This window comes from Hyla sarda, chromosome 7 (assembly GCF_029499605.1).
Source record: "Hyla sarda isolate aHylSar1 chromosome 7, aHylSar1.hap1, whole genome shotgun sequence".
In the NCBI taxonomy this organism is placed as follows: Eukaryota; Metazoa; Chordata; class Amphibia; order Anura; family Hylidae; genus Hyla; species Hyla sarda.
The window spans coordinates 54360421-54386690 of record NC_079195.1 but is presented as its reverse complement, the minus strand read 5'-3'; the positions used below and the strand labels follow the sequence as shown (position 1 = coordinate 54386690).

Genomic DNA, 26270 nt, shown 5'->3' with positions numbered 1-26270 from the left:
ACCTACCTGGACTATTATATGCCTATATGGCTGCTCTTATTCATCTCAGTCTTCTAACTGTATGTGGTAACTTAATATATAGAAGAAAAGGAAACATTAATACCAATGATGTGTGCGCGTTTGGGTGTATTACTTTTCATTAAATACAAAAATAAGCAAAGGAAGCATGGCTCTGTACACATACAGTTTTTGGTCCATTCTTTTTACCTGCAAAACAATGGTACTGTACTTTTGCAGCTGTCTTGCACAAAAGATGCACTTTTTTTTATAGTAGTTTCATAATACAATGTGTGCATTACAAGCTGTTTTTCCATTACGTTTCACTCAACTGAATGACAAAAAAAATAAAACATTTTTGCTGTCTTCTGCAAAGTAAAAAGGCATATAACTTGCAAAAGACGACAAAAAAGTCCTGGTGAGTTAAGTACCAGGGCATCAGGATGTACATTTACGTCCTGTGTCGTAAAGGGGTTAAAGCTCAAAACACCATGTAGGAACAATAGCCTGAATCCGTAATATCTGCATCTGTTTTTACAGGACTCAAAAACACATTGACTTATGTTCATGGGTCTTGTGGATTCTTAATATTGTGGTTAATGGATGATTGTTAACTGATGCACGAAACCACCTCAGGTTGCATTAGTTTTATTCATTCCATCCATTTCTCAATCCATTGACTTTAATGGTGCATGGCAGGATCCATTTTCCACTTTACTGACCTTAATGGGACAAAAAGACTAACTTTGTTGAAGGGGCTTTTGACAAAGAATATCGTGAAACACAGGATGGAAAAAATATGCACACTTATGTAATTTAGCAGAACAGTTGTCCAATCAGCATTGGTCGTTAAAGTTAATAAAACAATAAACAACCCCCCCCCCCCCGACCCAAACAGACAAAAAGATAAAACATTAATAAAAACAAAAAGGAGACCAGGCTGCCACAATAAACAGTTTATTGCTTAAAGGTGAGAACCAGATTTGCCCATGTTGTTAAAGGCAATTCACACATCTATAAGTGGAATTTTTCATTTGCAAGAACACACTTTTTGTGATATTACAACGAACATGGCACGTTAACAAAATACAGCCTCCATCTGTGTACACACTAACAAATGTGCATCTGGGAAGACAGATTCTGCCAGAGGACATAACATCATTTCCAAATAGTAGTGATTTATACCAAAAATATATATATCGAGCTTTAATCTAATGCAATCACATAGTCCTTAAAAGTCTGTAGTGTTCTGAATACAATTAAAAAGTAGACACTCTCTAAATCACCTTTAACTGATGTAGTCTGGGGTAGGGGCCAACAGTGAATTTTTTGTTCTTAAAATAAAAAAAAAATTCTAAAAACTTGATTCTACCTTAACTAAGCTATTCTAGAAACTCTACATGATGGGTCTCCCATTTCATCACTGTGTATAGAGTGTAATTGGCACCATGATACAGTAACAAAAGACAAAAAAAAAAAAAAGTTTTACAAAACCTTTAAAAGATACACCCAAATCTAGCTAGAAACTTCACATTCAGTCCTTAATATCACATACAAATAATTTATTACAAGAGTAATAAAGTGAAAACTGCTACTGTATATGCCTATTGTATCGACTATGGTGTTTTATTTTCGTATCAAGGAGGACGACACAAAAAGGTTACATAAAAATTTTGGTTGCTGATGTACATATATATTTATATATAAGATATCTAAAACTGCTACTCCTGAATGTTCGTTACTGATATGGCACACGCGCCAGTACTGGAAAGAATACTTAGCATAGGTTTTGTTAAGATTTATAAATTATTTTAAAAAGTATATATATATTTTTTATATTTTTATACTAAATATATAAAAATGAAAAGCAGCTGCTGTGTGACTTGAAAAAACAAACCATGTTACATGGCAGTGTAGTAAATAACATGGAAATTGGAAACCTCTTTCTAAAAACAGTAAAATGAAGGGGGAGGTGGAAATGGGGGTTTTAGATCTCAAGTGTGACGCTATTGACATTTGGTAATGGCTATTGATTTGAATGGTCACTTTATGATTATTGCACTTTAGTGGCTACACCCCTAGCTAGCCTAACATTAGGCACACAGGCCACGGTCGACAATGAAAACATATTTAAAACCATCAATATCTTGATGACGCCTAGTAAAAATTCCCCATGCTCCCCTAGGCAAACTTCAAGCCTTTGTTAGAGTTTCAGTCTTTAGAAATGCAAGCGGGAAATGGTGATAGGTGATACACGCCGCTTGCAATGTTCCACTGGCATAAAGTGGGCAAAAACAGGAAATGACATGGGATCCATCCAGCAAGAAAGGGTTAATCCCCTATAATACTGAAGTTGCCAGCACTGCACCGCTCTCTGTTGCCGATGACTGGAGAGGTTGATTGACCTCCACAAAGTGAACGTGCATGCACGAGCTCAGCTTCCATTTCACGAGGAGGAGATTGTCAAATATGTATTGTCTGCTAGCGTTTTGGCAACAGAACAGTGATGTAAAAAAAAAAATTTATATTTATATAATATATACATGTTTCTACTGGATGTTACATAACCGTACAAGAAAGTGAGGTATGTGAGCCTTGTTGGGAAGATGAAGCCTAGTAGATGATCCATAATGTACAAATGTAGCTGTGAGGACCACACAGCTCAATGGTCGAGGAGTCTGCTATACGGGAGGTGGACATCCTCACAGAGTGGTCTCTCTGTAGATCTTTTCATTTTGTTGGCATCTTTTCCCTGTCAAAACAGGCAAGTTTCTTCAATAAATTGTGTAAAAAGATACAAAATAATGTAAACAAATACATAAAACCATCATGCAGAAACCTAAAAAAAAAAAAAATCACACCACAGAAGAATAAAATAAAAAAAATATATAAAAAAAATGGATATTTACCACCACATCACTGCACGATACAACACTTGTGCACATGTGCATTAGCTTTACCTGCCCCTGCAGCTATTCGGAAGGACAGGAAGACAGGCTGTACAGAAAAAGGCAAATAATTAGATATGAAAGGTTATCCAAAATAACAGTCCATAGTATACAGGGCATTTGGAAAGTCTTCATATCAAAGAAGTCGGCGTGGACATAAGTATCAAGACCCTTTGATATGACACTAGAAACATCTCAGATCATGATAAACGGGAGGGCCCCCAGACCTAAATTGTAATACTTTGATTGGAGTGACTAGTGGAGTTGTTTGATTGGAGTCATAGTCCTATCTGTATAAGGTCTCACAGCTGACAATGCATATCAGAGCAAAGTACAAGCTATAAGGAGAGGAAGAACTGCCTGTACAGCTTAGACAGTATTGTGTGAAGGCACAGATCTGGAGAAGGGTATGAAAAACATTTTTGCTGCATTAAAAGTTCCCAGGAGCACAGTGGCCTCCATAATTCTTAAATGAAAGAAGTTTGGAACAACCAGGACCGTTTGGTGAGGAGCCCAGCTCTACAAACTAGTAAAGGGACAAAAGGGGCCTTAAACTCCGGTGGAAAACAAATTTTTTTTTTTTTAGATCAACTGGTGCCAGAAATTCCAGTACTTATTAGCTGCTAAATGCTCCAGATGAAGTTCTTTTCTTTTACAATTTATTTTCTGTCTGATCACAGTGCTCTCTGCTGACACCCCGGTCCATGTCTGGAAATGTCCAGAGCAGGAGGAAATCCCCATAGCAAACCTCTCCTGCTTTGAACAGTTCCTGATATGGACAGAGGTGTCAGCAGAGAGCACTGTGGTCAGACTGAAAAGAACTCCAGAAAGAAATACAACTTCCTCTGTATACAGCAGCTGATAAGTACTGGAAGGATTAAGATTTTTATATAGAAGTAAATTTACAAATCTGTTTAACTTTCTGGCACCAGTTGAATAAAAAAAAAAATGTTTTCCACCAGAGTACCCCTTTAAGTATGTGAGGTGACCAGGAACTCAATGGTCACTCTGGCTGAGCGTCACTGATCCTGTTTGCAGATGAGAGAAATTTCTAGAGTCTCAAGCTTAACTGCAGCCTCCACCAATCTGGGCTTTATATAGGAGTGACCGGAAAGAAGCCTCTCCTCAGTAAAAGCCCCATGGAATCTCAGTGAGAAACAAGATTCTCTGGTCTGAAGAAACCAAACAAACATTCTTGCCTCAATTCTAACAATGTGTCTGAAGGAAACCAGGCACTGTTTAAAACCTACCTAATACCATCACCCACAGTGAAGCATGGCAGTGGCAGCATAGTGCTGTGGGTTGCTTTACAGTGGCTCAGACAGAGTAACTGAAGTTGATGGAAAGCTGAATGGAGAAAAGTACAGATATATTCTATTGAAATCCGGATCCACAGTGCTCTGAACCTTAAAATCATTGTTGGAAGGTTAATCGTCAACCCAGTCTAAGCACACAGCCATGACAACCCAGGAGCGGCTTAGGAACAACTCTGAATGCCCATGAGTGGCCCAGTCAGAGCCATGATTTGAACCCAATAGAACATCTCTAGAGAGACCTGGAAATGGCTTCCACCGATGGTCCCCATCCAGCCTGACAGAGCTTGAGAGGATCTGTGGTGAAGAATTGCAAAAAAAACTAAAACAAATCCATGTGTCTAAATCTTGTGGCCAAGAAGACTCGAGGCTGAAATCACTGCTTCAACTAAAGTACTGAGCAAAGGTCTAAATACTTATGTCACTGCAATGTTTTACTTCTTTTTAATATATTAGCAAAAATTTCCAACAATGCATTTTCAAATTCTCACTATGGAGTACTGAGTGCAGAATGGGGAAAAATATGTGCAAGTCTGTGTCCTTTATTCTCTGAAACAGTGGCCCCCAACCATTGGCTCGGGGGACAGGTATAGTTCTACCCCAAATAAGAAAAAACACTAACACCAACATTGAGTACCAAAATAAAAATACCAGAAAAAACTTTTGAAAATAATATTTAGGCAATAATAAAAACATTATATAAAAACAGAGGCACCAATAACTACCCCTAAAGTGCACATGGTTATAGCAGGCTTGAAGTATTATCATCATATAATAAGCATGGTACACGGATCCCACTAATACCAGCTGTTAAGCCGACTCACGCTTGCTGTGCTGTATATCCCGCAATCAGCGCGTAGTATGGGGGCGTTCTCGGTTATCGCAAGATCCCGCCAATTGCGGGATATACAGCACAGCAAGCGTGAGTCAGCTTAACAGCTGCTATCATTAGGATATAGAAACAGAATCACAGGGATTGGGCCGGAATGAATGAATGGTTTGTGTGCATGAGTGTTATTGGCCAATAGCGTGCGTGCGTGCGCGTGTATATATACATTTAAATGAGCTCACCACACCACCTTCACAGGTAGTGTGTCCTGTAAAACAGCTCAGGCTCCAGTTAAGAAGTCTCAGAACTGATTGGGATTTATGCCAAGCCAGAACTCTCTCCAGAATTCCTTCTGGAGAGAGTTCTGGCTTGGCATAAATCCCAATCAGTTCTGAGACTTACTGGAGCCGGAGCTGTTTTGCAGGACACACTACCTGTGAAGGTGGTGTGGTGAGCTCATTTAAATGTTTTTTTTTTACCCAGAAGCTCGCAGAGTGCTAAATGGCCTAACTTGAATCTCCTTACACCTGAAGAGGTGTCCTCTCCCTGAGGAAAGTACTGACCCTATGTGTAAAATATTATATTATATATATATATATATATATATATATATATATATATATATACACACACACACATACACACACATATATAAACACTATAGATGAGCGAACTTACAGTAAATTTGATTCGTCACGAACTTCTCGGCTCGGCAGTTGATGACTTATCCTGCATAAATTAGTTCAGCTTTCAGGTGCTCCGGTGGGCTGGAAAATGTGGATACAGTCCTAGGAAAGAGTCTCCTAGGACTGTATCCACCTTTTCCAGCCCACAGGAGCACCTGAAAGCTGAACTAATTTATGCAGGAAAAGCCATCAACTGCCGAGCTGAGAAGTTCGTGACGAATCGAATTTACTGTAAGTTCGCTCATCTCTAATAAACACATTATATAATATATTTGGATGTTAATACTTCAAGCCTGCTATAACCATGTGCACTTTAGGGGGTAATTATTGGTGCCTCTGTTTTTATATAATGTTTTTATTATTGCCTAAATAGTTTCAATAAAGTTTTTTCTGTATTTTTTGTATTCAATATTGGTGTTAGCGTTTTCTTTTTTGCTAGGATATTGTTTGACACTACGCTGCTTTAACTATTTGAACAGTAAAGTGAACAGGGTGTTCTGTATTTCTTTTTGGAGTCTAGCTTGTGATAGTTCTAGCATATGTACTGGCAAGTTACATTACTGAAGACACATTCTAAATCAAACAGTGCCAGTTTGATTGCTATAAAACTAGTGTTAAACGTATATACACACACACACACCAGCAAATTTGTTTTTTTAACACTATTCATCTCCTCAGTATTTGAAAGTTCAATGCAGCTCACGAGTTCCAAAAGGTATGAGACCTCTGAAGTAAACACTCAAAAGTAAAACTGCTGAATATTCTTTGAAAGGAAAAAAACACAACTATATTTTCATGTAAAATGTACTTCTATATGATCATCAACTGTTCAAATACAGCATTAGGGGGGTTGACCGGTTGTCCACCCATGTAGAAGACACATTCAATTAACACTCAGTTGAGGAAAATGGACTTGGACTTCGAAAAAGTATCCATTTGGAAGCAAACTAAACAGTCTACTAATGACAAAGTTTTGCCTATTGGAGAGAACGGGCATGCCGCGGATATTCCAGATGTATGTATGCTGGCATATACTACAAAAATAAAGCCCTTTTCTAATGCCAACATACCCTGAGAGAGAGAAAACCCCCTCAAAAAGGTAAAATTTTTGGTCTTTCAAGAAACCGCACCATTCATTTTTGTAAATAGTGTCTGGCACTGCAGCTCAGTCCTACTGACTTGAATAGGGATGAACAGCAAATATCATACAGCGCCCATGAACAAGAGTGGTACTGTATATTTGGAAAAAAAACACACAACTAAGTTAGAAACAAGAAAAAGGTTTAAAAAAAGCAAAAAACAAAACAAAAACTAGCTGTACTTTACCTTATGGTCCCCCATGCAGATATTCGGCCCAATGCTGTCATAAATCACTATCCTTTCATCATTTTCAGACTGAAAAACAAAGCATTGGTAAAATGAATTATTTACCACTCTCAATTTGCAATATATTTACTACAAGGAAATGGGGGGGGGGGGAGATTTATCCAAATCTGTCTAGAGGAAAAGTTGCTGAGTTGCCAATAGCAACCAATCAGATCGCTTCTTTCATTTATGATTGTTGCTATTTGATAAATCTCCCCCATAATGTTTACAGACCATGAGTAGAAGGTTTTAGCAAATCAATAAAACAGGGAATTATTCTAAAAACATTAATTTTTTGTTCGAGTTCCCAGTTAATTACAACCAGTAGTATCTAAAGGGCCTTTTGCAAGAATAAATGCCTGCCCCTTATCACTCCTTTACCCTTTCACCTGTGTGTGCGCTTCCGATACCGTGCAGGAATGGCGCGTGTACAGTTCCAGTCATCTGTCCTTGTAGAATATTGGGAGAAACGTAGGGGGCCTCAATGTAATGTGCTGGACAGTGAACGGAAAGGCAGGGTGGATGGCTTATGTCAGTCCTGACCCAACCCATTCTGTTGTGTGCCAAGCTGGGTTGTGTCTGTGCTAAAGTGACAACTGATCATTACCGCTTAGACAAGAGGAGTAGGCATAAAAAAAAGTTTTAGTGATGTATATAAATGTCTTTTTTTTTTTCATATCCTTTTCTTTATTTTTCTAAGAACCCCTAAAGGGTTATATTCACATGAGGCATATTTAACATGAATCCATGCACCTGCTGCAGAAAACCCCCAAAACAAAAACAAAATACTCTTATGTAACAGATTTAGTCTCATAGGATTATACCCATAGTTTAGAATGATGCTCAAACTGTGCAAACTATGAGGGAAACCAAACCAATGAGGCGCCCACTAACTGTGCAGTTGTGAAGAAAGTCTTAAAGGGGTACTCCACTTGCCAACATTCGAACACTTTGTTCTGAAACGCTGTGTTCGCGCTGCAGTGGTTGGCCATGCTCCCTTATGATGCAGGCCATACCCCTCAATGCAAGTCTATGGGAGGGGGGTCCCATACGCCCCTCCCATAGACTTGCATTTGGGGGCATGGCCTGACGTCACAAGGGGGCGGGACCAACCCCCGCAGTGTGAAAAACAGTGTTCGGAACTAAATGTTCCGAACACAGGCAAGTGGAGTATCCCTTTAAAAAGAAGGATCAAATTGTACATAAGCCTCTCCGACTGTGGCAAAAATATAGAAAGACTTTCAAATTTAGCATGACTTGGCCACTAGTGAGGAGCCTTAGCATCATGATGTTCTAGTTGGAGAGAACAAAGTTGAAAAAAAAAAAAAATCGGAGATGCTCTGACCTAGCAGGCATTTCATTCATGTTTTGTAAGGTGGGGGCTATGGCTAACATAATAAAACAGTATCTCTTTCTTCCCCAGGGTGCGAAATGCACGTTGTGGTTAGAGACAGGTGGTATAGGTTACCTAAAGGCATTTTAGGTATATTATTAAAGTGTACCAGTCACTACATAAAATGTAAAATACTCCATGCTTAAGTGGTGCTGATCTTGCCTGTGTGCTTAACCCCTTGAGGACTGGGCCATTTTTCATTTATGCACTTCCGTTTTTTCCTCCACCCCTTCTAAAAATGATAATGCTTTTAATTTTCCATCTATAGACCCATATGAGGGTTGTTTTTTTGAGTCACCAATGTTAATTTGTAATGACATCAATCATTTCACTACAAAATCTATGGCCAAACAAGAAAAAAAAATATTTGTGGGGAAAATAAAAAAAAATTTAAATTTTTTAACTTTTTGGGGGCTTTCAAATCCACGAAAAGCACTTTTCGGCAAAAATAACACCTTATACTTATTCTGTACGTCCATACAATTAAAATTATACACAGCTTCTATAGGTTTGATTTTGTTATACTTCTTTCAAAAAAATTATAACTTTTTTTACGACAATTTGCATGCAAAAAAAGGTTTTATTCTGACCATTATAACTTTTATTTTTCCGTATACAGGGATGTGTGAGTGCAAATTTTTTGCGCCGTGATCACTAGTTTTTATCGGTACCATTTTGTTTTGCTGGGACTTTTTGATCACTTTTTATAAATTTTTTAGGGTATAGAAAGTGGCCAAAAATACCCACTTCTGGACTTTGTTTTTTTTTTCTACATATACACCATCGATCGAGCGGTTAAATAAATGTTACATTTGTATAGTTTGGACATTTACGCATGCGGCGATACCCCATGTTTATGTTTATTTTTGTTTACATATTTTTTTATGGGAAAGGGGGGGTGATTCAAACTTATATTAGGGAAGGGGTTTTAACACTGTTTTATAGTCCCCATAGGGAACTATTACATGCAACCTTCAGATTGCACACACTGTTTATTGCTAGGAGTCTCCTAGGGCTGTATCCACCTTTTCCAGCCCACTGGAGCACCTGAAAGCTGAACTAATTTATGCAGGCTTAAGTCAGCAAATGCCGAGCCGCAATGTTCGTGACGAATCAAATCACAATTGTTTTACAGGCCTCGATAAAAATGAAAGAAGAAATCTGATGGGTTGCAAAGGGCAACTGGTCAACTTTTCCACTACACAAGTTTTGATAAATCTCCCCCATAGACAGTAACTGCAGGGACAGTGTTCTGGACAGTAGCTGAATCACAAGTGGTAAGTATGGGACATTTTCTTCACCCAAAAATACATAAATTTTTTAACCTGTATAAACATTTTTATATATCTGTATCATAGTTCATAAGGTTGAAAAAAGACCAGAGTCCACCAAGTTCAACCTATAACCAGAGAAAGACAAAAAAAAAGGTAAAAATTCCTTCCCGATTCCAAATATGGCATCAGAATAAATCCCTGTCCCTATAAATCTAGTATACATAACCAGCAATGCTATTCTCCAAAAATGCATCCAGTCCCCTTTTAAATTCTTTTACAGAGTTCACCATGACCACCTCCTCCGGGAGAGAATTCCACAGTCTCACTGCTCTTACAGTAAAGAATCCCCATCTGTGCTGGTGTAGAAACCTTCTTTCCTCTAGACATAGAGGATGCCCCCTTGTTATAGATACAGTGCTGGGTATAAATAGATCATGGTAGAGATCTCTGTACTGTCCCCTGATATATTTATACATAGTAATTAGGTCGCCCCTAAGCCTTCTTTTTTATAAACTAAATAACCCCAATTCTGATAATCTTTCTGGGTACTGTAGTCCTCCCATTCCCCGTATTACTCTGGTTGCCAGTCTTTGAACCCTCTCTAGCTCCACTATATTTCTCTTGTATACTGGTGCCCAGTACTGTACACAGTATTCTATGTGTGGTCTGACTAGTGATTTGTACAGTGGTAGAATTATTTCCTTGTTGTGGGCATCTATGCCCCTATTGATGCACCCCATGATTTTATTTGCCTTGGCAGCAGCTACCCGACACTGGACACTACAGCTAAATTTACTATTAACTAAGACTCCCAAGTCCTTTTCCATGTCAGTCTTCCCAAGTATGCTCTCACTTAACACAAAATCCCAGCCCAGATTTTTCCTCCCCATGTGCATTACCTTACATTTATCAGTGTTGAACCTCATCTGCCACTTTTCAGCCCAAACCTCCAAGCTATCAAGATCCATTTGTAACAGTGCACTGTCCTCTATAGTGTTGACCACTTTACAGAGTTTAGTATCATCTGCAAAGATTGCTACTTTACTATTCAACCCCATCTACAAGGTCATTAATAAATATATATTAAATAGAACAGGACCCAAGACTGACCCCGGTGGTAGTAACAGTCACCCAAACAGAATTAGTAACATTAACCCCTTAAGGACCAAGTCCATTTTGACCTTAAGGATCAGGCCAATTTTATTTTTGCATTTTCGTTTTTTCCTCCTCAACTTCTAAAATCTATAACTCCTTTATATTTCCATCTACAGACCCATATAAGGGCTTATTTTTTGCGTGACCAATTGTACTTTGTAATGAAACCTCTCATTTTACCATAAAATGTACGGCGAACCACCAAATTTTTTTTAGGGAGGAAATGTAAATGAAAACCACAATTTTGCACATTTTGGAGGGTTTTGTTTTCACACTATACACTTTACGGTAAAAATGACATGTCTAGATACTTTAAGCGGTACAAAAATATTAAACTTTTTATCCAAAATCAGCAATCTAAAATCGCCCTATTTTGACCACCTATAACTTGTTCAATTTTCCATATATAGGCCGGTATGAGGGCTAATTTTTTGCACCGTCATCTGTACTTTTTATTGATACCACATTTACATATATAAAACTTTTAAAATGTGACAAAAGCTGAATTTTTTTACTTTTATTTTTCACGTTTACGCCATTCACCATATGGGATCATTAGTTCGGACATTTACGCATGCGGCAATACCAAATATTTAAAATGGGAAAAACGGACAATTTTCATTTTTTTTTTTTTGAGGGGATTTTTCACTTTTACTTTATATTTTTACAACTTTTTTTTTGTTTTTTTTTTACACTTTTTATGTCCCCATAGGGGACTATTTATTAGTGATCTCAGACCAGAGCAGAAGACCCCGGGAGACAGCCAGAGCCTGGCGAGGGCACCTCCCGCTGCCATTCTGGATGATCGGATCACCGCGGCAGCGCTGTGGGCGTTCCGATCATCCATTTACAGTACTGCACTGCTGCAGATGCCGTGATCTGTATTGATCACGGCATCTGAGGGGTTAATGGCGGACATCCGCACGATCGTGGATGTCGGCCATTACCGGCAGGTCCCCGGCTGCTGCTAGCAGACGCAACCTGCTGTGTATGACGCGAGCACCGTTTCGATGCTTGCGGTCATACACAGGATGTAAATATACGTCCTGGTGCGCGAAGTACCATCAAACCAGGACGTACATTAACGTCCGTGGTCGTTAAGGGGTTAATAACCACCCTCTGTTTCCTATCACTGAGCCAGTTACTTACCCACTTACACATATTCTCCCCCAGCCCAATCCTTGTCATTTTATGCATCAATCTTTTATGTGGCACCGTATCAAATGCTTTGGAAAAATCCAGATATACAACATCCAGCGATTGCCCCTGGTCCAGTCTGGAGTTCACCTCCTCATAAAAGCTGATCAGGTTAGTTTGGAAGGACCGATCCCTCATAAAGCCATGCTTATCAAGATATTCGAAGATAGCATCTCTTAGAAAACCCTTAAACAATTTACATACAACGGAGGTTAAACTAACAGGCCTATAAATCCTGGGGTCACCTTTTGACCCATTTTTAAATATTGGCACCACATTTGCTATATGCCTATCCTGGGGAACAGTCCCTGTCACTATAGAGGCCTTGAATATTAAAAAGAGAGGTCTGTCTATTACATTACTTAATTGCTTTAGAACACAGGGGTGAATGCCATCTGGGCCTGGTGATTTGTCTATTTTTTATTTTTGTATGGGGCACTGTACTTCTTCCTGGGTTAGACAGGTGACCTGTACTGGGGAGTTTACCTTATCTCGCTGTATTTCACCTGCCATTTCATTTTCCTCGGTGAATACAGTGGAGAAGAATTTGTTCAATATATTTGCTTTTTCCTGCGGCACGGGAGGGTTATGAAGCGAGCTCAGGAGCTGAGCTCGCATCATACTCGCACGGTCCTGGCTGCTATCAGCAGCCAGGAACCGTGGCTAATGCCGGATACCGTTCCAGCAGGTGTCCGGCATTAACTCTTTAGACGGGGTGATCAAAGTTGATCGCCGCATCTAAAAGTGAAAGTAAAAGCATTCCGGCAGCTCAGTCGGGCTGATCGGGACATCGCAATAAAATCGCGATGTCCCGATCAGCTAGGACGCAGCAGGAGGATGCCTTACCTGCCTCCTGCATGTACGAACAGCGATTGATTGCTGCAAGTCTGAAATCCAGGCTTGAGCAAGCAACCGCTGATAACACTGATCAATGCAAAGCTATGGCTGTAAAAGATCAGTGGGTGCAGTGTTATAGCCCCCTATGGGGAGCTATAACACTGCAAAAAAAAAAAAAAAAAAAGTGAACAAAAAAGTTAAGATCATTTAACCCCTTCCCTAATAAGTTTGAATCACCCCCTTTTTCACATAAAAAAACCCTCTGTAAATAAAAATAAACATATGTGATATCGGCGTGTGCGGAAATGTCCGAACTCTAAAAATATATTGTTAATTAAACTGCAAGGTCAATGGCGTACATGCGAAAAAATTCCAATGTCCCCAAAAAAATGAATAAAAAGCGATCAAAACTTCAGATAACTGTGCAAAAAAATGAGCCCTCATACCGCCCCGTACATGGAACAATAAAAAAAGTTATAGGTGTCAGAAGATTGTATACATTTTCCAGCATGTAGTTATGATTTTTTTCCAAAGTAATAAAAAAAAAATCAAACCTTTATAAGTAGGGTATAATTTTAATCGTATGGACCTACAGAATAAAGAGAAAGGTGTGATTTTTAATGAAAAAATTTACTGCATAAAAACAGAAGCCCCCAAAATTTACAAAATTGCATTTTTTTTCTTCCATTTTGTCGCACAATTTATTTTTTCCATTTCGCGGTAGATCTTTTGGGTAAAATGACTGATTTCATTACAAAGTAGAATTGGTGGAGTTTTAGGTGCAAAATTGAAAGGGTTATGATTTTTAAAAGGTAAGAAGGAAAAAATGAAAGTGCAAAAACGGGAAAACGCTATGTCCTTAAGGGGTTAAAGGGCCAACACTTTCATTTTTGACCTTTTTGCTATTTATATAGTAAAAAACATTTTAGGGTTAGTTTTACTTTCTTTGGCAATGAGACTTCCTGTCTCTATTTTTGCGATAATAGACTATAACCCTGTATGTTGACCGCCCAGTCACAGCTATCGTCCAACCAAGTCTCTGTTATACCCACTACGTCATAGTTCTCCTCAGACATTATCAACTCCAGTTTTTATTGGTCAGACTTCGGCAATTAGTCAACATGCAATTCAATGATGTATTTTTTTTTCCCTATGAAGCCTATACCTATTAACTATTCTAACCCCTCCCTTTGCTCCACCCCCAGGTACATTAACCCCTATGGGACCAAGCCCATTTTGACCTTAAGGACCAGGCCAATTTTATTTTAGCATTTTTATTTTATCCTCCTTGCCTTCTTAAATCCGTAACTTTTATATTTCCATCTACAGACCCATATAAGGGCTTGTTTTTTGCGTGACCAATTGTACTTTGTAATGAAACCTCATTTTACCAAAAAATTTATGGTGAACCCAAATTTTTTTTTTAGGGAGGAGATTTTAATGAAAACCACAATTTTGCAAATTCTGGATGTTTCGTTTTCACACTGTACACTTTACGGTAAAAATAACATGTGTTCTTCATTCTATTGGTCAATATGATTTTTAAGCAGTACAAAAATAGAAACCTTTTTGTACAAAATCAGTAAACCCTATTTTGACCACCTATAACTTTTTTCATTTTTCTATATATGGGGTGGTACGAGGGCTCCTTTTTTGTGCCGTCATCTGCACTTTTTATTGATACCACATTTACATACATAAAACTTATAGATCACTTATTCGTTATTTTTGGAATAAAATGTGACAAAAGAGCAGCATTTTTGGACTTTTCACTCTTTACGTTTACGCAGTTCACCGCACGGGATCATTAAAATTATATTTTGATAACTCAGACATTTATGCATGAGGCCATACCAAATATGCTTTAAAAAAAAAAACGCTTTTTGGGGGTAAAATGGCAAAAAGGGACACATTTCGTTTTTATTGGGGGAGGGGATCTTTCACTTTTTTTCACTTTTTATTTTTAAATTTTGAACTTTTTTTAAAACATTTTTTATGTCCCCATAGGGGACTATCAATAGCAATCAGTTGGTTGCTAATACTGTTCAGTGCTATGCATAGGGCATAGCACTGATCAGTATCAGCTGTCTTCTGCTCTGGTCTGCTCAATCTCAGACCAGAGCAGAAGACCCCTGGAGACGGCCGGAGGCCGGTGAGGGGACCTCCGGCCGCCACTACAGATGATCGGATCCCTGCGGCAGATCTGATCATCTATTTTAACATGCGCATTGCTGCAGATGCCGTGATCTGTACTGATCACGGCATCTGAGGGGTTAATGGCGGACATCCGGATGTCTGCCATTACCGGCAGGTCCCCGGCTGCTGATACCAGGACCTGCAGTGTATGACGCGAACACCGCTCCAATGCTCGCGGTCATACACAGGATGTAAATGTATGTCCTGTTGCACTAAGTACATTTACGTCTGTGGTCATAAAGGGGTTAATAAGTTCCCCCCCTCTATCTACACTATCTTCCCCCTCCATGTTGTAGGTTCCCTCCCCCCAGTCCCTATTTTAAACACTCCTCCACCCTTCTAGCCCTCTTTTCCCCAAGCACAGCTGCCCCCTCCCCATTGAGGTGCAGCCCCTCCCCATGGTAGAGCCGGTATCCGACAGAGAAGTCGACCCAGTTCTCCATGAACCCAAACCCCTCCTTCCTACACCAGCTTCTGAGCTACTTGTTTACCTCCCTGATCTCCCGCTGCCTCTCCGGTGTGGCTCGTGGTACAGGTAATATTTCAGAAAATATTACCTTGGAGGTCCTTGCCTTAAGCTTGCGGCCTAAGTCCCTGAAATCATTTTTAAGGACACTCCACCTACCTCTTAATTTGTCATTGGTGCCGATATGTACCATGACCGCTAGGTCTTCTCCAGCTCCAACCAGCAACCCGTCAACCCAATCCGCCGAACTTGAGCATCAGATAGACAACACACTATTCGGCAATCCCGGTCTTTGTGACAGATCGCCCTGTCTGTCCCCCTAGTAGAGTCCCCCACTACCAGTACCTATCTGGCCTGCCCTGCACTCCTCCTTCCCTCCTTACTGGAGCAGACACCCCCCTGCGGTCAGAGGAAGTATCTTGCTGCAGTACAGCGAGCTCTGAAATTGCATCCCCCTGGTCTGCCAAACGGGCAAACTTGTTGGGGTGTGCCAGTTCAGGACTAGCCTCCCTGACACTTTTCCCTCTACCCCCTTTTATAACTGTAACACAGCTAACTGCCTGACTGTCCTGCACCTCCGTCCCACTATCCTCCCCCACCTCTACCCCAGAGAGTACTTGCTCAGTGAGCAGGAGACTCCTCTCAAATTTGTCAATATGTCTCAGTATTGCCACTTGCTCCTCTAGATCCAGGATCTGGGCTTCCAAATAAACACATCGCACACATCCTACACAACAATATGCACCCTCAAACTGCTGTTCAAGGATTACATACATTGCGCAAAATGTACACTGGACTGCATTTTTTTTCAATATGGTGGACATTTAGTTATGGGGATTTTACAGATTAACAGCCAAAAACAGACAGTAACTATTACAATTAAATTCTCAATAGACTTTAAACTCACAAAGTCCCCACAGTGTAAGGAAAGTAACACTCACAGTGATCTCTAACTCCTGCTTTCATACTACTGTTTTACAACTCTCTTTCAGATGCCTCTCTTCCAAAGCAACACTCACAGAGTGCACGCTCAGCAACTCAGTCTCAGACTAAGATTTAAGCACCTGTGACCAATCTATCCCTCCCTTTAGAGGCAGGGTAGAGAAAAAAAAAGTAAAAAAAGAACAGAGTGATCACTCTATGTGGGAAAATAAGTACTCATACAAGTCACTCCAACTCCACAGATTCCCTCCGCACAGCAGATATCTCCTGTTTTACAACTCTCTTTCAGCTGCCTCTCTTCCAAAGCCACACAGACAGAGCACGCTCAGCAACTAAGCCCCAGACTAAGATTTAAGAACCTCTGACCAATCTACCCCCTCCCCCTAGAGGCAGAGTAGAAGTGTTTTCTTTTTTTTATTGCACAGTCCAATGTTAGCAACTGTGTGTACTGTAGGTGCTATTTACCAATACAGGAGCTTGTGATTGATTGTTTGGACCAACTTGTACATCTTTGCATTTTATCATGAATTGCATATGAATGAGTTGCTTAAATTAGTCTCACAGTGGTGCAAGATATTAGATTTATGATTTATGTAATGAATTATTTCCTGAATATATATATATATATTTTTTTTTTATATATTTATATCACCAAACATTACATGTTATGATAAAACTGGCACATTGTAAATGCAAAAAAAACCAAAAACATTTTAACTGTTTAACATTATTATTTGTCATTATGAGAACTCAATGGTAAGTTCTTAAAATGCCAACCTCTCCCAGCAAGCAATGATGACATGTCAGCCATTATTATTTTTTCCCTCTCTCTTCAATCAGTCAAGTCTGAATGAATAAGTGTAATATATACATCACTGTTTGGACTAAAAACTAAATTATGTTAATGCATTAGACTGGCTTAAGGTCAGGTTTACTTTATATTATGATTGCCTGCCAAAACCATAGAAGAAAACATAACCTTCCGCATTGTATGCATGAGCACTTTCCAATATTTCAAGATCATAATGGCACTTCCTTTGCAAGTGGAAAAGCATTCATCAAATAGAGGCTTGATAATTTAGAAAGGCAGCATAAAATTGTGGATTTCCAACTGTATAATCTTTAGACAGATAAACAAATTACAGCACTGCACAAGCAGGAACAGGGCACACTCGGCTGAGCATTCATTACTGCATGCTATCAGGCGTCAACGTGACTCGCAAGCAGTGGGCAACCTTTGGTGTTTTAGGGCTCAGGAAGCATAAAATAACATGATGGTGAGGTAACCGAGCATGGCATGATAGATGGTGCAGCATGAAAGCTGTTTACAGCCCCATGTCTGTACAATCTGTAACGCCTAGCAGGCGCAGCTCCACATTCTGTGTGCTAATTTGTGAAGACCATCCATTTTCTGAGCAGAGTGCGCGGGGCACTGGAGATACAATTTCTTTTTGCCATCACTGAAATCTAGCTGGATCAGCACTTTGTAAGACTAGATCACAGGGTGTTCTTTTTGTGCATAGTAAGGCTTGAAGGCCCTATAGATCATCTGGTAACAGAACATTTGGTACAGTGAACATTCTTAATGAACTATAGGCAAATAAGCAGAAAATGAAGAAAAATAAATAAAAATAAAATGGAAGGTTTATAATTCTCCTAATTTATGTTTATTTTCAGAAGGGCCTTTTTTTTATAGGATAAAAAAGTGGGAAAATCACGGGAAAAACAAATTTCCTCTGTCTTCCTGTTTAGTAAATACAAGCTGCAGCAAAACCATGATACAGGCTGCCATAAAAAGCATTGGATACAGGGAAATGGGTCGGAACATTGCTTTTCTGCTTTATTTGACCATTCCTGCTTATAGGGGGAATACATATATAAATACCAGCAGAAGTCCACATTGCATATTACTCAAGGCCCCCATACACCTATAATAGCTGAGGGACTAACTCTCATTCAGCCTTTAGTTCTCTCTGCCAATACTATTAGACACATGAAAGCTCTGCTTAGCTGAGCATTCATCTTTGCTTGGAATGTATAGAGAGGCAAAGCCACTGCCAGACTCCTTAAGGAATTATTCCAGTTAAAGACATTTATTTCATATCAACTGGCTCCAGAAAGTTAAACAGATCTGTAAATTACTTCTATTAAAAAAAATCTTACGCCTTCAGGTACTTATCCACAGTGCTCTCTGCTGACACCTCTGTCCATGTCAGGAACTGTCCAGAGCAGGAGAGGTTTGCCATGGGAATTTTCTCCTACTCTGGACAGTTCCTGAGACAGATAGATGTGTCAGCAGAGAGCACTGTTGTCAGACAGAAAATAACTTCAGCAGCAGATAAGTACTGGAAGGATTACACTTTTTTAATAGAAGTATACAAATCTGTTAAACTTTCTGGTGACAATTGATATAAAGAAAAATGTTTTTCACTGGAATATCCCTTTAAGGTCAAAAGAAATGGGCAGTTAAAGGGGTTATCCAGAAATTAGAAAACAGAGCCTGTTTCTTTCAAAAACCACTCCCCTTCTGTCTCCAAGTTGGGTGTGGTTCTGCAGCTCAGTTCCATTGAAGTGAATGAAGCAAAGCTTAATATCACACCCAACCTGGAGACAGGGAGCAGTTTGAAATAAATTATGTTATTATTATTATTATGTTTATTTTGATAACCCCTTTAAAATTAAACATAACATTTGGCCGAGCCACCAATTTCATCAGAACTACAGGTGTATAGGGGCCTCCCTACTTTGACAAATGGTATAAGGGGAGGGAGGTCCCCATAAACAGACAGCAAGTCCTGCCAAAATTGGTGGATTCAACCAACTTTTCTCCAATGTGTATGGAGGCCTTAGTGTACAGATGATATATACATTTATTTATTTTCAAAGCTCAAAAAGGAAGGGGTGAATATCATGGATCTGGCACCTTATGGGCTTCAGTTACACAGTGGATCCAAAAACGATCCATGCATATAAAGTTCAACCGCGCTGATCTAGAGAAAGATATAGCAAAGATTGATTTGCTAAAATGTAGAAAACTCCTTCCTGATCCTGAATGGCAGTCAGAAACCCGAAACACCACACTACAGTAAGAGTGGTAACCACAAATACATAAAACTTACATGAAAATATTCTATTACAGCATAAAGGGCTTTACCTTTAAAAGAAGTTCTTTAGCAGAGTGTGACATTAGTATTCGATCGCACCAAGCTGGACATCGTGTATTCATGTATTGCTTCCCTTGACTGCTGTCTTCACTGTATGGATAACTAGAAAAGAGTCAATACAGACATGTCAGGCTTGGGTGGTCGACATGTCACTTGTGTTTCTGTACAAAATGGAAAAATTCAGCCTAAGTGAGCAACAACATTTTCTAGTTAAGAAACGTTTGCCTCTAAAATTTTATAAAATCTCTAATCATTTGTTACACGTGCTATGAAAAGAATAAAAAATAAATAAACAAACAAAAAAAAAAAAACACAACAACAACTTGCAATTACAGCAGTTTTGAGGTTTGATGTTATCTGGAATTTTAAAACACATATATAGCCAAAAAATACAGTCTAAGAAATTTTTATTTACTGGACAGAACACATGGACCTGTATATTTTGATTCAACTTGTCCGGCACCACAAATTTTTTAGTTCGCTCAGATTGGCCGAAAAAATAATTTTATTCACCTGTCCAATCCACTGTCACTGCAGTGCTGGGGGTTCACGGTCCCAGATTAGTACCACCTCCTACTTTAGGAAGGTCTGCTCAACCAATCACTAGCTATAACAGTAACCCACCTAAGCCAGTGATACGCTGAAAGGAATTTCCTTCACTTTAGTAGGGGTCTCATTGGTCAGACAAGTACAATGTGCCACCAATGCCTCTCCTGAAATAGCCATTAAGAACAATTTTGGTATTTACAGCTTTAAGATCTATGAACATTATTATCTCAAGTTCCCATGACAGCACATGCAGACATGTCTGACACTAGTTCAGGTCCATTTACATACAATAATCTGGTATATTTGTTGAAGGACATAACACAACCATTTACCTACAACATTGACAGATTCTTTACAGTGACAAAACATGGGCTAACTATTACTCTGTACACTCTTCAATTAGACTAGATTAAGTATTGAGCTGCTTGTCCTAAGAGACTTAAAGGACTGGTTTAGGAGTATTGACGAATGATCGCTTATTCCTAAACTGATTTACAATGCAAAAAGAAAAGGAAAAAAAGGTTATCTAATGTCATTTCAATGGAGGTAATTCATTATCCGAGGTGACATTTCCGCACCTGATAGAACATGCTAATTGAATTTTACAGCAATATAATTTCCAGCTAAGGCATTATGACTGTGCTGGGTTAAAGCATACCAATTCTAAAATATATAATAACCCTGAATGGTTTTGTGAGATTAACCCTTTAGCGAGGTAATAAGGTGATTATTAGTGCTCTCTCAAGGGGCAGAACCAGGGTTGAGTTTGCCAAGGAGTATGCAGGGAGGAGGGGGATGAAGCTGTACCAGTCTCTCTTCACCATTCTCAGTGTGAGACAGCATGCTGTGAGAGGGGAGGAGGAGGTGGCTCAGCTATGACATCCCATCAAGAAGAGACAAGAAACTCAGAGAAAAACATAAACATGTCCATAAAGTTTGTTTCAAACCTGTTCAACCAACATGAGTTTTACACTATTCAATGAGCACTGGTAGTTTAGGGACACATCCTACTGATAAGGGAAATAGGGGAACATTTATTAAAACCTGTCCAGAGGAAAAGTTGCTGAGTTGCCCATAGCAACCAAATTGCTTCTTTAATTTTTCAGAGGCCTTTTCAAAAAATTAAAGAAGCGATCTGATTGGTTGCTATGGGCAACTCAGCAACTTTTACTCTGGACAGGTCTTGATAAATCTCCCCCATAGTAACAGACAGCTGACTGTATTAATTTCCAGGAGGGACAATAGAGGAACAGCACATGGCAAGATTCTAAGAAAAATAATAAAAAATGTATATATATATATATATATATATATATATATATATATATATATAGTAGTTAGGAGTAGCCGTATTAGTCCAGTGTAGAGACAAGCTTTCGGGATTCCTCCCTTTATCAAGTCATAAGCATTTCTGAGCTCACAAGGAGAAAAAACACATTCTATCTCAAGATAGTAAGTCCAATAAAAAGGTATTACAAGATACTGCAACTACCGATGATTTTGCTATATATATATATATATATATATATATATATATATATATATATATATTCAGCAATGCTTAAGAACGCAAGTGTTTCTAAACAAAACATGTGAGGAGAACTGACAGCTCCTCTATATGTACTATAATAAAGCAAATTGACAATCATGGTGCTTATCAGGATATTTTAAAATAGATGTTATGACTGGTGCACAATATGAAATATATGGACAAGATAAAACCCAATATTTTAATCCAGTGATTAAATGGAAGTCATCCTTCAGAAAACCGTAAATATGAGAAATAGCTTGATAAATGTAAATGTGAGGAAACTGCTTGATCGCGGAGCAGAAACTTATTTACCACCCTGCTTGGTGTGATAATACAACGGCATCTTCCAAATGGGTTTACAAGCTCCTGCTCCATTAAAAAGGCATTAGAGATGGCAAGATGCCAGGAGCAATGCATCGAGCCGCACTCTACACATCTATCGGTATTAGTACCTTTCTTTTTTCCACCTCATCAAACCTTACAAGGCTCATTCATGAAACACATTATGAGAATTCAATTTGCTACTTGGCTGAAAGAAGCTTGGTTTAGCATGTCCATGAAAAAGTGCAGGGAGCAATGAAATATTGAAACCTATGATTGCTATGAGGCTATTGATGGTGCAAGCTGTTCTTATAGGCAAAGGTTTGGTAGGGTGTGCCAAGAACCACAGGGTCACAGCATACACCCAATGTATATCTGTGTACGGCCAATGTACATGCAAATGAAAGGTAGATGTTTATAACCCTTTCACTTCCAGGTGCTGGAAAATATAATCATGTGGTTGGTAATTACACATTTTTGTCATTTGAATATATTGTGCAAAAACATAAAAAGTCTAAGGCTGCTTTCAAACTATGAATTTCTCCGTTTAGGAACTTCCATCAGAAGTTCCGTCACTACAGCTGCGAAACCCGGCCGTTACAAAACCCCTGACGGCCGTGACTAAATTGCATTGCAGCCTATGGGGTTTTGTAACTGCCCGTTTGCACCCGTATATGCCCGTAATTCATTACGGGCGTTATACAGGGACGGGACATCGTGGCAGAAAAATTATTGCATGTAATTTTTCCGCCACGATGTCCCGTCACTGTATAATGCCCGTAATGAATTACGGGGATTATACGGGTGCAAATGGGCAGTTACAAAACCCCATAGGCTGCAATGCAATTTGGTCACGGCCGTCAGGGGTTTTGTAACGGCCGGGTTTCGCAGCTGTAGTGACGGAACTTCTGACGGAAGTTCCTAAACGGAGAAATTCATATAGTGTGGAAGTAGCCTAAACAGGAAGAGAAAAAATAAGTGAACTATACAAAAGCCATCAAGGTAAGTCTGTTAAGTATTCTGCAATAATACATGAAGCTAAAGAAAACAAAAATATAACAGAAGCTCTTATTTGACATTGGCGAATAAGAAAAGGTATAGTGCTGCTTTAATGCCAGAAGCTACAGCAGCACATGACAGACCTCTGTGTTTGAGCTCCATTGTACAGCAGCAAACAAAACACAATGCACAGTTCATCGCCTACAAGTAAACAGAGGCCCGGGAAGGTCAGATGCTACTGTGGACAGACAAGAGTATGAACTCTTTATACAGAAACCAACCAGCATTTCAGAATAGTAATAGAAGTAGTACATTCTGCTTGGCCAGATGTTGAAGTTTTTTTTTATTTGTGTGTAAGGCTATAAATAAAACCACAAAAAGAACGGCAAAATATTGGGCGTATATTTTTACATTTATTATGTGTATAACATACATATTACCCAATTTTTATTGTACCAATATAATTCCTTTATATAGTGCCAACATATTACATAGCACCGTACAAAGATTGTCATCACTCACATTGGTACATGTTCTGTTGCACTGTAGACAGATTGTAATCACTTATTCGGTGTTTGTAGTTGAGTTGACAATATTATTTTTCATCTCAGGTGCCCAAGAGATACAAAGGTGTTATCCAGTATTAGAAAAACAGAGCTGATTTCTTTAAGAAAAAATAAATAAATAAAAAAGCAACAGCACCTCACCTGTCCTAAGGGTTGTGTGTGGTATTGCAGCTCCGTTCCATTAAAGTGAGTGGAGCCAATTGGTAATAAAAGTCCAGCCACAAGAAGGTACAAGTCGGCACAACCACATCTACTCAATCCGAGATCACCAGGCAACCCCTAGATAGATGCACTGCTACCGCAACTGTATAGAAGTACGTCCGAGTGGTGCTCAGTTCAGAAGATGCAGTGATTGCGTAATCAACACAAAAAAGGAGGAACGAACGGCTACTCACTCTTATCAACGGTGGCTTTATTGAGAACAACAGGTGCATAAGACAAACGGGCACGTCCACAGCAGGAGCGACGTTTCGCGTTTGCACGCTTCTTCCGGCTCACTCCGTGAGCCGGAAGAAGCGTGCAAACGCGAAACGTTGCTCCTGCTGTGGACGTGCCCGTTTGTCTTATGCACCTGTTGTTCTCAATAAAGCCACCGTTGATAAGAGTGAGTAGCCGTTCGTTCCTCCTTTTTTGTGCCGATTGGTAATACAACATACAGCCTGAAGACAAGAGTGGCAAGAAGAAAAGAGCTCTTTTCTATTTATGGATTACCTCCTTTAATAGGGGAACACATTAGGAGACCACCTGACTTAGCACGTTTTTATAATGTAAAAAGGGACCTTTTTTTCCGCAACCAGATATTCGCCTTAAAAAGGTTTTATCCAGAATGATTAAAATTTTTTTTTTTTTTTTACTTATTATTATTATTTTTTTTTTTTTTTAAGTGCACTTGACACCACATACATCATTCACATGACTACATCCAATCACTGGTCTCAGCCAGCGCTTACTCGCCATACAGGACTGCTGAGGCCAGTTTATTTATCCATAAATTTCTAGTAGGAATACTAAAGTAAAGACTATCCAGAATTAGTATATTGTTGGGAACACAAGTTTTTTTTTTTTTTTAATAAAACAACCATCTTACGTGGTTCCACGTACATGGATTTGTAAGTTGAAACACAGTATTTACAGTTTTAAACACTCTGCATCTTTTCCCCACATTGCAGTTTAAAAGGAACCTTAGGGTGATATCCAATATAAAATGGTCTTTTTGTTCTTCTTTTAGATATGTTCTTGCTCCTGTACATTATCTGGGGCTTGCTTCCTGGGACCCCACCAAGGCTGAGATTTTTGTAGAACTATTAAGTGCTTTTTGAAGGGTTATAACTTTATCTTTAATAATCCTTACAGTATATATTTAGCTGCAGTATACTCCACTTCTGGATAGCCCCTTCAATACTCTATATGGTTTCTAGTCTACTACTAATGTCATGCATATACTGCAATGTTATCCAATAATGATCCCATAACGTTGATCAAAAGACATATAATAGAGGTTTTCCCCTGAGAACAAACGCCACTCTTATTTGCAGGACGTGTCTGGTATTGCACCTGATGCCCATTTAAATTAATGGAGCCGAGCTGCTGCCTCAGACAACAAAGTCATAACTTCTAAAGCGCAGGCAGAACTAGCTCAGTCTGTGAAAAAAGGGTAGAAGACATTCTTCAGATATAAAAATGAAAAAAGGAAATTAAAACAAGGAATAACTAAACTAAAAACAAAGGAAGGAAGGTATGTAGAATAGAAGAGCTAGCCAACTGCATTAATGAATACTTCTGTTCAGTTTTTACAGAAGAAAAAAAAAAGGAAAAGGACCTCCATTAGGGAGGAAGACTAATGTATCGTTTGATGCATGTGTCTGTACAGAGGAAGAGGTTCTACGTTTGCTTTCTAAAGTGAAGACAAATAAGTGACAGGGCCCTGATGGGATACACCCAAAATTATTAAAAGAGCTTAGCGGTGAACTAGCAAAACCGTTAGATTTATTTAACCAATCACTGGTAACAGGAGTTGTCCCGGAAGATTGGAAATTAGCAAATGTCATGCCCATTCAAAAGAAAGGTAGTAAGGAGGAATCAAGCAACTATAGGCCAGTAAGTCTGACATCAATAGTGGGGAAATTAATGGAAACCCTACTAAAGTATAGGATTGTGGAACATCTAAAATCCCATGGATTGCAAGATGAATAACAACATGGGTTTACTTAGGGGAGATCTTGTCAAACAAATCTTATAGATTTTTTTTGACTGGGTGACAAATAATAGATGGCGGAGGGGCAGTAGACATCGCATATCTAGATTTTAGTAAGGCTTTTGACACTGTCCCACATAGAAGACTTATCAATAAACTGCATACATTGAGCTTGGGTCCCACATTGTTGAGTGGATTAGGCAGTGGCTGAGTGACAGACAACAGAGGGTTGTAGTCAATGGAGAATATTCAGTGCAAAGTCTTGTTACCAGTGGGGACCTCAGGGATCTGTACTGGGACCAATTTTGTTTAATATCTTCATTAGTGATATTGCAAAAGGTCTCGATG

General features: G+C 39.1%; 1 protein-coding gene across 2 annotated transcripts in view; it reads right to left on the bottom strand.

Annotated features, from left to right (window-relative positions):
- Nucleotides 1–938: 938 nt before the first annotated feature.
- The window catches only part of INPP5A (inositol polyphosphate-5-phosphatase A), a 468069-nt gene continuing 442737 nt past the window's right edge, over nucleotides 939–26270 (bottom strand). Inside the window, exons 13-16 of one of the 2 annotated variants that reach the window (XM_056529200.1) lie at nucleotides 19753–19864; nucleotides 7100–7168; nucleotides 2907–2994; nucleotides 939–2749 (exon numbers count right to left, since the gene is read on the bottom strand). In XM_056529200.1, the coding sequence (XP_056385175.1) occupies nucleotides 2914–2994; nucleotides 7100–7168; nucleotides 19753–19864 (262 nt within the window). In that variant the 3' untranslated portion in view covers nucleotides 939–2749; nucleotides 2907–2913. The remainder of the gene's footprint in view (nucleotides 2750–2906; nucleotides 2995–7099; nucleotides 7169–19752; nucleotides 19865–26270) is intronic. The other variant, XM_056529199.1, reaches the window with a different exon arrangement.